General features: G+C 42.1%; 1 protein-coding gene across 1 annotated transcript; it reads right to left on the bottom strand.

The window, feature by feature from the left end:
* Positions 1-12845: 12845 nt before the first annotated feature.
* Positions 12846-14194, bottom strand: prmt6 (protein arginine methyltransferase 6). The gene has a single exon (XM_064949207.1). It carries the CDS (start codon positions 14154-14156, stop codon positions 13101-13103), a length of 1056 nt encoding a protein of 351 aa, XP_064805279.1. The 5' UTR covers positions 14157-14194; the 3' UTR covers positions 12846-13100.
* Between the last annotated feature and the right edge of the window lie 4829 nt (positions 14195-19023).

Raw genomic sequence — 19023 nt, 5'->3', positions numbered from 1 at the left:
TTCCTGGGCCTGCCTTCCTTTCCCGGAATCCCTAATCTTCCTCGTTAACAACCTGCCAATATGACAGTCCTCATAAATAAACATGTGGCAGACAACCAGAGCATGCCCCTACCAACATGACAACCAAGCGTTCAATGTTCCAGAATGTTTGATGAGCCCAACACACATCTCTGTGGCATACCATCACCACAGCACCAGCCGATCCCCACAATGGCCTCCCCTCTCCTCTGTCTTCAACGTGTCACTGGCTAAAATTTGCATACAGGTGTATGATCTTTTTTCAATCATGGTGTGGTGTATCCTAGCTAATGAATGAAGCTATAACAACTGTTTCGGTGAAACAGCATGGCTTTCTGTCTGTTGGGGAGGGGAGCATCGAGAAATCAAAGAGAAGGTTTTGAGCAGAACAGCAGTGGAACATGGCAGCCCTCCCTTCCCCCTCTAATACAATCTGATTGTTGGAGCCAGACAGGTCCCGGGCCTCTGAAGGCAAGAAACTCCCTCAGCGCTGCTGCCAAGACGTGCTTGACTTGCCCCCACAGCTGCATCTCACATGGTCTCTCTCTCTCTGTCTCTCCTTTTCTCTTACCCCCCCGCTCTTACGCTCTCTTACTCTCACCGCTTTCACACTCTCCTTCCTCTCTCACTCTTACTCCCTGCCACATGCATCTTGTGTGTGAGAGAGGGGCACTTTTGACAGGGTGACTCTTACGATGCTGTCTGCGTGGAGTCGTGTGTGTGGAGCTCGGGGCATCTGTTACTCCTGCGCCACATACAGAAGTGTACTGTAGCAAACTAGACAGCAGGGAGAAAGTATACGCCAGCCACCACCACTACCACTCCTCCACCCTCTCTCTCCCTGTCTCTCGCCCTCTCACATTCTCCTCGGCCTCCCTTCGCCACCAAGCACACACTTCATTGCGACATAGGAACACCTAATGCATTATTAAAAACACTTTTCCTAAAAGGCTGCTACCATATTATTCAGCTTTCACAGTGGCATGCCTGCATGGCTACTCTACATGTCCACCTCTAGCCCTTAGAATAAGCCCAGCAAGGTAACCCACTGGAAATAGAGAACATGTGCATTAATAGTAATGAACATGTATAGCGGCTGTTACGATTACAGTGAGCTTTATCAAAATCCAAGGTCCTTTGAAGGCAACGTATAAAATAAAGTAGTTATGTCTAAATTATAAGGCAAATATCGTAGCAAGTGCAAGTTTTACTAATGCAACATGTCAACATGGATGGACTGGAAATCATTATAATGACTATTGCTCTTCGATCCAAATTTGATCAACATCATAATTTATGGGTGATCAGAATATAATTTAGTATCATATCTAATATTAACCTTACAAGTCCATGTGCGGACATTACCGCACTTGTTTTTAAAAATTCTGTGAAATTAAATTGGCATACATTAATGATTTAACAATAATATTATTATTATTACAAACAAACTAAAATGTAAAAATAAGTTAGTTGTCCCTGTATTAGAAATATAGATACTGTATAACACCATAATGTATTTAAATAGTATGCCATAATATATATGATATGTGATAATGTTAACCAAACCCAACTGTATAAAATACATTATACTGGCTCTCAGTCTGCAGCTTCTTACTGATAATTATTATTTACCAAATCTAATCAAAGTCAAGTAATATCCTGGATTCGAAAAGCCTGGATTCGAAATGCACGGGTGATGCACGGACAGAACGCTGCTCTGAATAAAACAACTACTCAAACATATCGTTCGGCGTATCAATAGACTACCCGGAATATAAGAAACTACCAAGCCTTTCAAAAGGATGCAGGATAGATGCAGGATAGATTGTCGTGTATAAAAAAAACATCCTCACATTCTTTAGCCTACTAAAAAACTTGGGGCTTCAGCAGGTGTATTGATAGGACAGGGCTGAACAGGGCATAACCATGAAGTATATTTCCTTTAAAACAACCCCCCAAAAAATACAGAATAGACAGTATCTTTTTAGCGGCGTTTCATGATATTGACTGGTAATACTAATACGGAATTGATCAATTCCACAAGGGGGCGCTTCCACAAATCACAAGTCGGCTTAGCTTTGCCAAAAGGGCACCGGAGTCAAGTAATTAATGTTTTCATTACATTGTTTTAGGTATTAAATGAGTAATGAGCATGGACGCGTTCAACTTCATTCAGACTGCATTATGGCAAATTATACCAAATGTTCAAAGATATGACATAATCAACACTTCGATAAGAGCCTACTATAGGTGGGTTTCCAACTAAAGTTAGGCTACAATTCAGGAAGTATTGAAAGATGAGTCAGCTATTAAGACTACCTTCATACAGCATACAATGTTTTAACGAAGGTGGCCACAATTAAACGAGTTACTTTAATTGTACAACATGCCTACAAAATAGACTTAGTTCAATAATAGCCTATGCGTACTTACATTTGTAGGTTTGCCTCAATTCACCGTGCACAGTCCAGTGTTCAACAAGTTCAGCACTGACCACAGGAACCCCTTTAAGATGCGCGTGTAAATCTTAATGTGATGAGTTCGGTAGAAACGGGATGCTAAAAGTTGATGACCCAAGAGTTAAAACAAGCTGAGTCCGGAGTGGAGGCAGCGATTGAATGGTCCCCCCGCGCGCACGTCAATCTTCCTGGAATCGCTGTGCAAGTGCAACATCTCTTTAGTGAAGAGACGGGGTCAGAGGAGATTTTCTCCCACTTTAAAACAAATGACTGATCACTGTCTGGAGCTCTTAGAGCAGCACAACAACACAAATAGGTGAGTATTTTGACAGCAGCCTATGTCCCGCGCGCCGCTGGTCATCATTCTGCCACGTGCAATTCCATTATTGCATTGTTGGAAGCAATGGAACCGTTTCCGCATCAGAAAAATAAAAAGAACACTATGAAAAAACTTTGAAACGCAAAGGCTCCTTTGTCTTTTATAAAATGCCCGTTTAATCTGTATCATTTCTTAGATCCACAGCCAAGACATTTGACTCCTGTGAGCGGATATACACTTATCTCTCTCTCTCTCTTAATCTCTCGCTATAGCCTACTCGTTACAGGCACTCAAAGGGAACATGAATCACAGCAATTAGCAGCGCTGCCGAGAATATCCACTGTTCCGGCGTCACGCATCCCTCGCGCATTCCCCTACACAGCACAGCCAGGCAGGAAACTGCTCAGTGGAGATGGCGGGTAAGAGATAGCGCACTTAGAGAGTCCGTTAGATTAAACCGCTCACTCAGCCTCAATATTTCCCCCCCAGCGCAGTCCTCTTTCAGGACCAGTCTGAGACTCAATGGGGCGGATGTATCTAAACTTAGAGGACAAATGACAGATCACTGAGAACAGTGGTTCCCACTCTAACGGACGGAGCAGAGAGAGAGAGAGATATGAGAGATAAGCAATCTCTTCCAAATGCGAGCTAAAGTAGTGATTGCATCCCGTACCTCCACCAATATGCCTACATGTGTTCCGCAGGGTCCTAAAGGTAGCATATAATTTTAATAACCTCAGTCATTAAACTATTTTAAAGGTAGTTGTTTTGGTTGTTTAGTTCAACGATATAGACTAACTGTTTCAATGCTATGTAAACATAGGCTAGAGTTTTGTCAGATTGCGCACAGAATATGCGCACTGGACGAAACATTGTGATGATGTTGGTAATTGACTTGGAGAGGCACACATATGGAAATTAAAATCAAACATTTAGGCTTTCCATGCCTAAGTACGGGGCTCCTGAGCCCCCAAATCTGTCCCGGGTTAAATTAATGAGGGGTTTGAAAATATGAGTATAGAGGTCTGTCAAATATAGGCATGGGATGATGCGCAAAGCATGCACTCCACCCCATACATGACGTGCTCAAATTACAGCACACACATACCACGGCCACCCACCAAAAACCTTGATGAGTCAGTGTGAGTTGCTGGAAGTTTAGCAACGTCATTACACCTTGTGTAAGACTCCATCTGTTAGCTGCATTTTCACTGCAATTTACCGGACACTGGCAAGAGTCGAAACACGTGATTTCTACAGGGGATTGAGTCCGCAGCAATCTCTCACACCGTCAGGATATTAGCCTTGGGGATGGCCCAGATTATATTAAAATTCGATCCATTCTGACAGTAAATCCTCCAGCGGTGGCGATGATCCGGAGGACAGAAAGAAACAATCAAGACCAGAGATGGAGAGAGAAAGAGAAAGCACTGAAATTATATCAATGACCCTGCTACTCCTGTTTTGACGTCTAGGGCCGATTTGGAATACAAATCTATTTCAATTCTTCTCCATTGAGGAGCAAAGGAGACCAGTCCCTATGGTTTACCAGTATAGAGGTCTCATGTAGGAGTACAAATTGTCTGTTAGGCCTGTATGATTCACAAGTTTGAAAAAACATCATTGGGGGACAGATGCTGACCTGTGGCCTGTGACTTGAGATTTCTGTAGAATGTCAATAGGCCTAGTTTTGCAATTATTGTGCTGGACAATAAACTCCCTTATTTACTCACATGTTTCTATTGAAATGTCAAACGTTGCAATTAAAATCGGTGCTGAAAGTTGGAAAGAAGTAGCACGGGGCCATATCTTAATAACCTAATGCTTATGTTAGGATTTAAAATTGGAATTAAAAGTATTTATTCTCTTACAGTGTCTCGCTGCACCCCTGTTGATGTCGATATGTTGAAATGAATCAGTAGCGTTATTATCAGCATTGTACAATTTATGAGGTGATGGAAGAATCCTATATGTCGAAATCAGCTCCCCACACACAGCTCGCTCTATGAGCAGTGCAATACATACACCTATCAGACCTCTGTTAGATAGTGAGCCCTATAGTGAGGCATATGGCCTCAATTATCACACAGATATTCCCGAACAGCAAGTCCGCAACAACACCTTGCTAAGCTTTACACCACGCAGCAAACGCACAAATAAATCAAAGGTCTAGGACAACAATTAAGACGATTACAAATGCATACAACTATACCCACTGTACTTATATATTTATTTTAAAGCGTTATTTAATGAATCGACTGTGCTCTATTTTTATCATAGTTATACACTTTTCCTGTCAGCTGTCAGAAACCACTCTATCAAATCATAAGGCGTCTCATATAGCCGCGACCATCAACAAGTTTGTGCCCATCCCTCCAACATGCACAAACCCAAACAAGTAGACCTTACCTTTTCTCTCAAAGGCTCATTTCGTATCCTTGCGAAGAATAGCGAAGATCATGTAACACAGCGATATATTTCTTTTTTTAAACCTGGTCATCGTCGTTCACGCGGAGACCAGAGACTTGCTGTGAAACGACTAGTTCTCTCCGTGGCTTCACCGGAATGGGGTGAGCAGAGGCACGGATGTCACTTCAGTGACAATGGCACTTCAGTTAGTGGAACAACAAGGCAAACACATGCAACGTCACACAGGGGTAAAGGGAAATAGTACTTTAAGTTCTACTTGATCCTTGTCTGAAAAGTTTTTGATGACAAAAATACAGTGGCTATGACTATTGAGCACGTCTTTCATTAGACTTGTAGGAGTGGTTATAATACCGACAACTCATGAGTAGTGCTGCAGCATACTGACATGTAGTAAATGATCTTGTCTACCGAGACACACGCAGTTCAAGCATCTTTCAGTAGTGGAAACATCGTGTTTAATTGATATAAAATAATTTGTTATGGGTATACTTTAGTTTGCCTTTAATAGTCATATAATAAGTCATGCAATGTCACAACTAAGTTAAGTAAATCATTTCAAGTGAAAAGATAAGACTACAGAAAACAGATTGATAGTAGAAAATATCTAACACGTGACAATCACATGACGTTGTGGAAAGTATAACAACATTGCATCTGAGGATCTGTCAGAGTCCTTTTTAGCAAACAAAGATGGAAGCCAGCCAGTCACATGGGCTATTTTTGCTTTGACATAACATAAAATGTATTTAAATTAAGCAACATCCCAATCCTAACATGGAGAACAATTATTATAAAATTGTGTTAGTGTAATTTACTCTGCTCAAAATACACTTCAAAAGAAAAAGATCAGAGAAAGTATATAGCTCTATGTAGTTGCGTCAACTGGGCACTGACTTCAGCACCATAGACAGCTCCTCGCGTGTTAACTGGGCAGCACTGATCTTTCTGGAGCTAGACAGCTCGTCACACGTTAACTCGGCAGTACCGCTCATGTAAGGTGGTGGACAGCTTCCTTACGTGACAAAGCACAGTTGAATACTATAGGGATCATCTTCTCACAAATAGAATGCATTTAGCTTTTTAATAACTCACACCTCGAGAGGTATTTTGAATCTTAATATACCTTTCAGCACGTGGACAGATCCTCACGCGACTCGCCCAAGGGCAAATCATCTGACACGAACATACCATCACAAACCACACAATAACCAGCATTGGAATAAAACAGCCCATTTCATGCAACTCTCTTTTCCTGTAATGCCTAGTTTGTGTGTCCACTTAGCTACACCAAGGACAGAATGGATACAAACACAGATGTTGTAGACTGAATATCTTTCAAAAAGTACAATTGTTCTCACTGCATCACCACAACTGTGAAGAAGAGAAGAAAGACAAATGTTAGTCTATTTTAAAAAATGCCTCAGGGTCAGTATACACTAACTAGGTGACCTGAACAGGAAGCATTTAAGGCTCTTACTTTAGTTATAGTCTTCCTTGGTCAGAGGACTTGTGGTCTTACAATAACCTCTCCTTCTACACAGGTTGTAATATCTAACAGCTATTAAACAATGACCTGTAAATCATCTCACTGACAGAGGGATAAAAATGGTACTTGAACTAGACATCAAATGTATTGTGGTCAGATGGATTGTAAAAACAAATTGTGATCCACTGGCCCCTTTCCTTCTTTGATTGAAAAGCTTCTGCACCATCTATGTTTACTATCCCCCAGCCCCCTTTCAGCACAGTGTTTTAAAATCTATGTCCAGGTTCGATAGTTGGCACTGCAACTGACACAGACCGGCAATCACGTGCCTCACGCTCCATTATTTGTCATCCACCTCTGTCAGTGTTTGTGTATGTGTGCCTTTCTGTGGATGCTGTGCTGTCATATATTGGATGATGATTAGAAAATGGATGTCTACAGACATTTTTGCCCATCACTGTATTGGATTTTACCTTGGTTCAATGGAGTGTACTGTTGCCTTCATCTGGTCGGCAAGCAAGTGGAAGGCAGTGTGTGTATTTGTATTTATTATGAACCCCCATTAACTGCTGCCAAGGCAGCAGCTACTCTTCCTGGGGTCCAGCAAAACTAAGGCAGTTATACCATTTTCATGGTATTTTCAAACATTACAATACATTCACAACAGATTTCATAGCACACGTTTTCCTTGAAAAACAAAACAAAAAAGACTGATCATCAGGAAGTGTTACAAGCACTGGAACAAAATAGGCCTCGGTTTGAGTCCCAGTCAAACAAAAACCCTGGATTTGCTATATAGGTGTCAGCAGTGGGATGGTCAGGATACCATAATATGTCAACTGTAAGCCCAGCAATAGTTCTATTACTACTTATTATATGTATTCGTATAAGAGAACATTACGCCCATGACCTGGCTAAAGACCTTTCATCAATCTGTGTTCTAGAGTCCTATCCTGCATGGTGCTTTAAGCCCACAACTTAACTCCCCAAATTGAAATATCATAATAAGTCAAAAATAAGAAAAAAATAAAAACTATACCTGAGAAGAATTACATAGGAGCGTAATCCATAAAGTTCATGATTGAAAAGGGATTAGAACCACACAGGCACCACACAGTTTGGTGGATTTGTACTTCACACACAGGCGAAACCAGCCTGCCTCGCCTCCTGCCGTAGGCTGATTGTGATTTGGCCATCCTGTTCGGGATTTACTTAACAGCACCAAACAACTCTGTCCCTGTTGTGATGTGTTGTGTCCGTTCATGCAGTCATGCCTCACTGCATTCAGTTGGATGGATGCATTTCTGACACACACACACACACACACACACACACACACACACACACACACACACACACACACACACACACACACACACACACACACACACACACACACACACACACACACACACACACACACACACACACACACACACACACACACACACACATACACACACACACACACAAACACACACAAACACACAATTCCAGATGAGGATTTGAATGTGAAGTCAGTCACATTCATGGGCTGGGGATAAACAGATAAATGGGAACACACCATAGTATTTGAACAGCTTTACTGTGTGCATTAATGTTTGTGTATAAAATAATGATTGAAACGTAGCCTGATCGTAAAGCAGAAATAATACATTGGAACAGTATAGGTGTGACAGAAAAGTGTTCAGTAACTGTATAATAGAGATAATCCAGTAGAAAAAGGTGTTCAGTAACTGTATAATAGAGATAATCCAGTAGAAAAAGGTGTTCAGTAACTGTATAATAGAGTAAATCCTGTAGAAAAAGGTGTTCAGTAACTGTATAATAGAGAAAATCCTGTAGAAAAAGGTGTTCAGTAACTGTATAATAGAGATAATCCTGTAGAAAAAGGTGTTCAGTAACTGTATAATAGAGATAATCCTGTAGAAAAAGATGTTCAGTAACTGTATAATAGAGATAATCCTGTAGAAAAAGGTGTTCAGTAACTGTATAATAGAGATAATCCTGTAGAAAAAGATGTTCAGTAACTGTATAATAGAGATAATCCTGTAGAAAAAGGTGTTCAGTAACTGTATAATAGAGATAATCCTGTAGAAAAAGATGTTCAGTAACTGTATAATAGAGATAATCCTGTAGAAAAAGGAAGAGTGATGGAGTGATTGAAACCTAGCCTTATTACACTATTTAAAAGAATAGACAATAAAAGAAGGGCAGTAGTGTAGGTATGAGAGAAAAAAGGTGTAGGCTAAATGCATGATAGAGATTAGTGGTACAAGGTAGTTTGTAATATCCCTGTCTATAAAAAGGCTTACATCCAGGGCTGCTCATGATAATGATGACAGATGATTTCTCCAGGGCTGTAGGGAGACTAACGCACAGCTCAGGGAATTGCTCTTCTAAATTACGTTTTTGTAAATAACATGTTTCCAATTTGTCAAAATATTGGTTACTATAACTGGCTGGTGGAAAATGATTCCTATTGGTTTATATATTGTAGGCCATTAGCATACCAGGCACAAATAGGAGATGAGGATCAGGAGTCCATTCCAAATGGCACCCTGTTCCCTATATAGTGCCCTACTTTTGGCCAGGTCCCATAGGGCTCTGACCAAAATAACTGCATTGTATAGGGAGCCATTTGGGAAAGGGGGGTACCTAGTCAGTTGTCCAGCAATGTATTCAACTGAAATGTGTCTTCCGCATTTCACCCAACCCCTCTGAATCAGAGAGGTGTGGGGGGCTGCCTTAATCGACATCCACGTCTTCGTCGACCGGGGAACAGTGGGTTAACTGCCTTGCTCCGGGGCAAGGCAGAACGACAGATTTGTACCTTGTTAGCTCGGGGATTTGATCCAGCAACCTTGCAGTTACTGGCCCAACGCTCTAACCATTTTGTACGCAGACCAGTTCTAATGTGAATCCAGTCAGGGATGTTGAATCGGGCTAAAAAAAATCCCTCATAGACACATAGGCCTACGATGAAATTCATTAACTCTACAACAATGCATACAATATAGATAATCTTCTCACATATAGAATGCATTTAGCTTTTTAATAACACATACCTCAGTCCATGGAGAGGCTTTTTCAATCTTAATCTATCTCTCTTTCTCAGCTATTTCACACTTTCCTAGCACCCTCCTTCCTCCTCAGTCTGTGGAGTTATAATGGGGAATGTAACATAATGTCAAATGTTCATTTGATGGTACTTCTACTGACTCACCTTGTTCTCTCATAACAGTGGTTATCCTCATCAGCTGCTGTCAGGCGAGCCTTTGTGTTTCTCAGACTGCAGAAGACATAGTAACAGAGACAGAGGACCAAGGACCTTTTGAAAGACTAGCTGTTGCATACCCATAAGCTCTAACATAGTGGATTCTCCTCTCACACATCCCCACTATAACAATGACTCCAACAATGAGTTAGATTAAGCACATTTTCTATTGATCCTCCTTACAAGACAAATAAACCAATTTAATGTTTCTACGCCCTTTCTATTTGTTTTCAAATGATTCAAGGCAAGGATGGATTAGAATGAGTAGAGCGTTGAGCAGAGAAGAGTGACTGTGCATGCTGCAGTTTGATACGGAGTTCAGGAGCATCTAGAAGCTAATACTGCACTTAACATTTCCAATATCTGTGTTCCTGCCTTTAGCCTGTCTACTAGGCACTGGCAGGTTAGAAGACACCCGTGGCAACTAAGTGAATTTGAGAAAAAATGTTGATGTGAAGTCACATTTAACTATGAGAGTCAATAAAGACTACCAAATAACAGCCTACCTGTATATCCTATTTTTCTTATTAAAATGTTACCCGTTCCATGCACCTCCTGTCTCACACCGCATAGTATCATAAAGAGAAAAACAGGTTTGCCATACTTTTAACATGTACATTATTCTATCAGACATGATCACCTTACTGTAAGCTAACGGTTAGAGTCCGACTGGAATGAAAACGTAAATGCCAGAGAATGCTAGACATTTGTCCTCACCTGCATAGCAGTCTTGTTAGGGTAATATACATCAGGGAGGCCTAGAGAGTTTTTCAAAGTAGCCTTCAGTGAATGAGTGGGTGAATCTATTAAACTAGTTATGGACAACCATTTCAATAACAATCAGGTAAAATGTGACATCAGATTCAGTTCAATGGGTTGAAGCCTATGGAAATGTGTACACAATAAAATAGACTAGGGCCAGTGACCTGTAGATATATATTTTTTAAACACAAACAGTTAATCTGTTTGGTATCTAGCCTATCTATACAGTACATTGAGTGAACAGACAAGAAATCCAACATTGATCATCTTTGTCAGTGAGCCAATGGTGGATCCACAGATTATGATTTTTGACAGGCCTATTGTGCCAACTGCTGATGTCACTAACAGACACAAAGGCCTGGAAATAGCACATATAAAATATACAGTGGGGAGAACAAGTATTTGATACACTGCCAATTTTGCAGGTTTTCCTACTTACAAAGCATGTAGAGGTCTGTCATTTTTATCATAGGTACACTTCAACTGTGAGAGACGGAATCTAAAACAAAAATCGAGAAAATCACATTGTACGATTTTTAAGTAATTAATTTGCATGACATAAGTATTTGACTACCTACCAACCAGTAAGAATTCCGGCTCTCACAGACCTGTTAGTTGTTCTTAAAGAAGCCCTCCTGTTCTCCACTCATTACCTGTATTAACTGCACCTGTTTGAACTCATTACCTGTATAAAAGACACCTGTCCACACACTCAATCAAACAGACTCCGACCTCTCCACAATGGCCAAGACCAGAGATCTGTGTAAGGACATCAGGGATAAAATTGTAGACCTGCACAAGGCTGGGATGGGCTACAGAAAAATAGGCAAGTAGCTTGGTGAGAAGGCAACAACTGTTGACGTAATTATTAGAAAATGGAAGAAGTTCAAGATGACGGTCAACCACCCTCGGTCTGGGGCTCCATGCAAGATTTCACCTCGTGGGGCATCAATGATCATGAGGAAGGTGAGGTATCAGCCCAGAACTACACGGAAGGACCTGGTCAATGATCTGAAGAGAGCTGGGACCACAGCCTCAAAGAAAACCATTAGTATCACACTACGCCGTCATGGATTAAAATCCTGCAGCGCACGCAAGGTCCCCCTGCTCAAGCCAGCGCATGTCCAGGCCTGTCTGAAGTTTGCCAATGACCATCTGGATGATCCAGAGGAGGAATGGGAGAAGGTCATGTGGTCTGATGAGCTTTTTGGTCTAAACTCCACTTGCCATGTTTGGAGGAAGAAGGATAAGTACAACCCCAAGAACATCATCCCAACCGTGAAGTATGGAGGTGGAAACATCATTCTTTGGGGATGCTTTTCTGCAAAAGGGACAGGACGACTGCACCGTATTGAGGGGAGGATGGATGGGGCCATGTGTCACGAGATCTTGGCCAACAACCTCCTTCCCTCAGTAAGAGCATTGAAGATGGGTCGTGGCTGGGTCTTCCAGGATGACAATGACCCGAAACACACAGCCAGGGCAACTAAGGAGTGGCTCCGTAAGAAACATCTTAAGGTCCTGGAGTGGCCTAGCCAGTCTCCAGACCTGAACACAATAGAAAATCTTTGGAGGGAGCTGAAAGTCCGTATTGCCCAGCGACAGCCCCGAAACCAGAAGGATCTGGAGAAGGTCTGTATGGAGGTGTGGGCCAACATTCCTGCTGCATTGTGTGCAAACCTGGTCAAGAACTAAAGGAAATGTATGATCTCTGTAATTGCAAACAAAGGTTTCTGTACCAAATATTAAGTTCTGCTTTTCTGATGTATCAAATACTTATGGCATGCAATAAAATGCAAATTAATTACTTAAAAATCATACACTGTGATTTTCTGGATTTTTGTTGTAGATTCCGTCTCTCACAGTTGAAGTGTACCTATGATAAAAATTACAGACCTCTCTCTACATGCTTTATAAGTAGGAAAACCTGCAAAATCGGCAGTGTATCAAATATTTGTTCTCCCCACTGTATATTGCCCTGACCTTGTTACCTTGCTTCTACTGTAAGACCCACTGTAAGCAAAAAAAAATGTTTTCCCCCCATATAAATATGAGAAAAAGTAAGTTGCATACCATTTCAATTGAGAGCTTATTTGTTAAATGTATTTATTTCATTCCATCCACTTAAGTATTTAATTCAGATCAATTATCACAACACTTTCGCTCTCCTTCACAAGTTCAAAGACATCAGGAAACTCTGTAGCATAAACTACACAACAATAGTGGGATTCTTTCCATCATTACAATTTAGGCCTTGGCCAACAATTTATTGCCAAGTGTCCCTCTGCTGCTAAGCCAGGTTAATGTAAGGTTGACACTGCTTAAACTGTCAAAGATTAGGCCTAAACATTATTGTTGAGCCTCTCCTGAATAACCATCAGGGATGGAAAAGGTCTTGGACTGTTTTTTGAGTTCTCCTATAGTGTAGTCCACGTGGATGCATATATGTCTGGAACTGTCCTCTGAGGGAGACATGTTGACCTCGCCCACCACTGTGGTGTCTTGTCTAACATTCACTGCTTCATCCAGATACAACACTGCCTGCTTCCAGTGCGTCTCCGGTTTGAACGGAGATGTGGAGAGAACCAGGGGCTTCTCCTCGCCACCGGGAAAGGTCACCGTGAACCACACGCAGAGCGCGTTCACGGCAGACGAACCGAAACACTCGCACTTGAATGCCCCCTTCACGGATTTCAGCTGCTCCGTGGTAACCGAGTACAGATCCAACTCGGCGAACTTGGAGGGGTGGGAGAGCACGTCCTCTACCGTCACCAAGTTCACGGTGATGTCATTGCTCATGATGCATTTCCTGGCGAAGTCAGACATGCACGACATGTCCACGTCGTACTGGTCCTTCACAGTTGACCAGAAACTTAGCCGGTCCTCCACCACAAAGTCATTGATGGGTGCAATGTACAGTTCGGCCTTGGAAGGCAAAATAAGGCCGCCAGCTTTAAGCCATTTGTCGCGGGCGAAGAGGACAGAATTCAGCATAGATTCGTGAAGCAGCGCGTACCCCATCCACTCGCTTACTATCACGTCCACCTGTTCCGGCAAATCGATTGTCTCCAGAGTCCCTTTAATCACATCGATTATGTCTTCCATCTTGTTGTGTTTAACGATTTTAACAGCTTGATCAGCGATTGAACTAGCCTCCACCGCGTAAACTTTCCTGGCCCCGGCTTGGGCGCAAAATATGCTTAGAACGCCGGTTCCTGCCCCGACATCCAACACTACTTTCCCTTGGATCAAACTGCTGTTCCTCAGTATCCCTGTCCTGTACGTGTTCGTCCGGACAGTGTCTGCAATCATTTCCTCGTGAATGGTAACATCAGAATAGCTGTCAAAGTACAGGTTATCCTGCACATTTTTGTCTAATTTCCTTTTCTTTGTGAAGTGGGACATTTCGCTTGCCCTCAGATTCTTGTTATCACGTTGGAACGTCAATGCATTATACTTCCGGAAAGAGCAAACGGGTTGCACCTTGGTCTTTGTCGTTTTAGAAGCAGTCGAATTCGTAGATTTGCTAGCTATTTGCTTTTAAAGAACTACATTTCCCAGAAGTAAAAAGTGAATCATCAAATGACAGTGGTCGCAATGCGTTGTTTGATGCCGCGTTCAAACCATCTGTGAGCTCAGAATTCGGAAACTCTGACTTCAATGCGTTCAAAACAACTGGGAACTCGGAAAAAAAACAAGCTCCGACTGGGAAACGGTCATCCAACTCAGAATTTCAACTCGGGCATCTTTCTTGAGCTCCAACTTTCCGACCTGAGGATCACTGACGTCATGATTGGGCGCTCGTATTTTTCCGATGTCCCAGTTGATTTGAATACGGCATCATTCACCGATTGATCAGCGGATGACATGAGTAGCAGGACATCAAATATCATCTTGAAGAATAGTGACAAACCTGTTTGATCATGATAAATATGTAACTACTGAATGTGCACAACCACAACCATCCATATCAAATGCAGCATTAAAGAAAACTATCATCCCCATTTTCCTCACTCCTCATCATCTTATATCTTATGGTGCTTTCAAGAAAACTGTGAACTTGGAAAAAAAAGAGGTCAAATAATGACGTCAGTAGTCTTGAAGTCGGAAAGTCGGAGAGACCCATCCTCCCAAAGAGGCCCATGTTCTCAAGTTGGAATTCCAAGTTGGGGGACCTTTCAAAATTATTTTTCCCAGTTTGAGCTTGTTTTTCCCCATGTTCCCAATTTTCTTAAATGCTCTGTGCAACTTCGAGTTCGGAGTTCCCAGATATTTTGAACAAGGCATTATGGTGCCTTATAAAAGAAAAACAATATACATTTTGTGAAATTACGATGCAGTGGGCATCATAGGCCCACATGTGCTCCATCAGGACATGCTTTGCTGTGGGGAAGGCCAATTATAGGCTAAAGCATGTCCACAAATAGTTCTAAGCTCTCCACCCCGAAAATGATGGCAGGTAGAACACATGTTTATGGCACTGTTCTCCTCTTCCAGTGAATCCTCTGTGACTTTCCCAGGTCCTTCCAGATATCCCAGGTCCTTCCTTGGCTAGCGCTAGTTGGAGAATTAGCAGGAGCTGTATTCCATTTCACTAAGATGAAGAGGAGAGAGCTGCCAGGTTGTTGGGTTTTCCAGGATTCCTTTCAAATGAATACTTAGGACAATGTGATGAAAAATGTGAATTTATTTTACGTATCAGCTAACCACATCATATGTTATAGCAATCTGGTACCCGACGGTACAGTTGCTGATGCGGCATGCAACCATTGGTTGAAACATGCAACGTCCGAGCAGGGGGACGTAACCAGTGTGTCTATCCCCCCCCCCCCGCACACACACATACACAAACACAGGTAGCCTGGCTGGTCCCGTGCCAGGGCCAATCAGAACCTCACCACATCCCCCAATATGATGGATGACATGAATTCCCTTTAACCTTAACAAAATGACAAGACATCATCATCGCCTGTCTCTCCAGAGACAGAGGAGTAGCTACAAAGCAGCTTTTGGTCTGACAAGCTGTACTTTTTCTTCACCTACGGTTTGCCTGCATGTGCTGCTTCTCTTGTTTGTGATTAAGTCACCTTGTACAGTTCCTATCATGGGTAGCAGTGTTATCTATCTTGCTTTCTTCCTGCTCACTCTCTCTCTCACAGACACACACACTAAGATAACACACGTGTTTGCATAAAACCACCCTTGTTATATCATGTCACTTCCCAATCTCAAATTATTGGAGGATAAAAAAAAACACGTTTGCTCAGATGTGAGCACCTGATCTCCTTTAATTAAAGTTTTCTATCGCTGTTTGCTGATCTAAACCACAGGCTCACTGGAGTCTGATTGGTGAGTCTGATGGACTGCCAGGAGGGAAGGCATTGTGTTCACTGGGCCTGAATCATGTTGGAAAATTTCAGAGATGTTAAAGCAGGGAGATGGGAGAGAAAAGCAAGGGAGCTGATGGTTGGTCAATCATGAGTACAGCTAGAGAAAAGCAAATCACTAGTAGTCTAGATAACCTACCCGCCCAAAGCTGATCTTTATTTTCTTCTTCTTTTCAAGCTCAAGAAGTTGTTTGTGAAGGACTCTTTACATCATGCTGAGACAGACAGCAAGAAGGAAGAAGAGGACTGAGTGTGTGAGTATATCTGGTTTGTGTGTATGTACAGTCTGCCGGAGTTGTGGTGATGACCATGTACATCACATGCCTGTATTTAGATGTCACTGTGTATGTGTTTTCTGTTTGGCATGTGTGTTTTGAGAGAAAGAGAGGCAGGTGTGAAGGTTCTGACTTCTGAGTTTCAGAATATAAAAACAGGGAGGGAGAGACAGACAGAGAGAATGAGACAGACAGAAAGACAGACAGAAAGAGAGACATAGAGAGAGAGAGAGAGAGAGAGAGAGAGAGAGAGAGAGAGAGAGAGAGAGAGAGAGAGAGAGAGAGAGAGAGAGAGAGAAAGAAAGGTAGCAAGAGTGAGCAGGCTCTTTGTACTGGAAAACAGGATGTGGTGCTTCTTTTTGGGCAGCTGCTGTCAGTCTGTACAGTCCCCTAGGAGTAGCCTGACTGCTGTCAGCATGACCAGACCTGTCACCTGCCTTAGCACTAGCCACGCACACACAGACATACAGGAATGAATGCACGCACACACACACACGCACGCACGCACGCACGCACGCACGCACGCACGCACACACACACACACACACACACACACACACACACACACACACACACACACACACACACACACACACATACACACACAGGTCCAGTGTCCTCGCAATCAGTCTCAGTGTCATGATCCCCCATTCCAGAAGACTAGCATGCTGAGTAACAGACACTTGGATGCAATGGCCGACTATCGATCATTTCCAGGGATCAATAGGAGAGTACTTTGATATTTTACTTTCCTAGAACGGGGTTACATAAGCGAACAGTGGTCTGTCATTAAACAGCTTTTCCTTTTAAACAAAACATTGATTATTGTTTTCAATTGTTCTCTCTGTTTCAATGACAAACACAGTTCTCACACACAAACCATGTTTTTTTCTGTCTAGGATCTGAAACAGAGGAGAAGGCATATCTAAAACCATAGGAAACACATACACACAAGCACAATAATCAGAGATATTATCAAGCGCAAATATATCGAATTTGTCTTGCAGCAGTTTGAGGAGTATTGGAGGTTGTGGACGCGCTTTCTATAAGCCCTCCTCCATCATCATCCCCCTCCTTCCCCATCATCCCCTGCCCCTCCTATCCCACCCATCCTCTCCTCCCTCCCGCATTTACCCTCCCCCTCCCACTCATTCTCCTGACCAGTTGCTGTGACAGGATCTTGGCCCGTCAATCATGGCCCCATGAATCAATTCAATAATTACATCCCCTTTCCCCGAAGACCTGCTTCCCCTTCTTCCTCGTGTCAGTTACATTAGACTGCAATTAGATTAAATTACTAAGTACAACCTGCAAATATGACAGACACCATGGAGGCAGGGAGAGAGAGATGCTGACTGCATCACAATTCCTACCTCAGTATAATTTGTATCTAGACTACAATTGGAAATATGCATGATTATTCACAGACACTATTAGACATCTCACATCTTGTCCTTTTTTCCTATTCAATCAACATGCCTGTACATTGTTGTAATATATGTATTACAACTATGTTCTCCCAGGTTTCCAGATTAATCATGTTGTGTTCTACTGTATGTTGTGTGTATGTCAGTCATTGAAATTCAATTCCAATAACTTTTATATACTCTTAAGGGAACTTCATGTGTGGTGACAGATTGGTGCATACAAGACACATAACAACACAGACGACAACAACATGTACAGTCATGTTTCAGTCTTTTGATACAACATGTGCAGAAGCCTTGTGTGAAGCCGTCCACGCTTCCCGTCCGCCTCCATATCACTTAACCACTTAACCACCAAGTCAAGTAAAGACAACACTGCTTATTAATCAAAGATCCTGTAAAATAAAAGGTTGATCAGGTTTTAAGTGCTCCAAACAGACTGTAGCGAACAGATCATGATGGTGCACTTAAAGAGAAGTGCTTAGTGCTCTGAGTTGTTGAAACAGAAATAGCCACAGATGGTTTGAATAATTGCCCTGAGCTTAGGTTTTCAAAACGATAGACATGCAATATGGAATAGACCAGTGGAGGCTCCTCGGAGGAGGAATGGGAGGACCATCCTCCTCAGTGAATTTCATAAAAGTTTAAATTGTAAAACATTTAAAAAGTTATCCTTTTTAGATAAAACTACACTAAGTATAATCACGTCACCAAATAATTTATTAAAACAAACTACTTTGCAAGCAATGTCTACAGTACACTAAACAAAACTCTGTAGGGTAGCACCATGGTGAAGCCGGAGGACAGCTGGCTTCCGTCCTTCTCTGGGTACATTGACTTCAATACAAAACCCAGGAGGCTCATGGTTCTCACCCCCTTCCATAGACTTACACAGTAAATCCAATCAGAGCTCTTGCAGCATGAACTGACATGTTGTCCACCCAATTAAAGGATCAGAGAATGAATCTAGTAGTGAAAGCATAAGCTACAGCTAGCTATCACTACAGTGTATAACATGTGGTCAGTAGTTGACACCAAGAGAGAGAAAGACAATAGTTAAACAGTTTTTAACAAGCTAATTCTTCCAAAGTAAAGGAGAAGCAAGAGAGAAATCGAGAGATATTTTGTCTTTTATTTTTTTCAGTTTCAGTTTAGCCCACAAAAACTCTGCTCAAACAGATGG

This window comes from Oncorhynchus masou, chromosome 30, assembly GCF_036934945.1.
Source record: "Oncorhynchus masou masou isolate Uvic2021 chromosome 30, UVic_Omas_1.1, whole genome shotgun sequence".
Lineage (NCBI taxonomy): Eukaryota > Metazoa > Chordata > Actinopteri > Salmoniformes > Salmonidae > Oncorhynchus > Oncorhynchus masou.
This window is presented reverse-complemented; position numbering and strand designations above follow the sequence as displayed.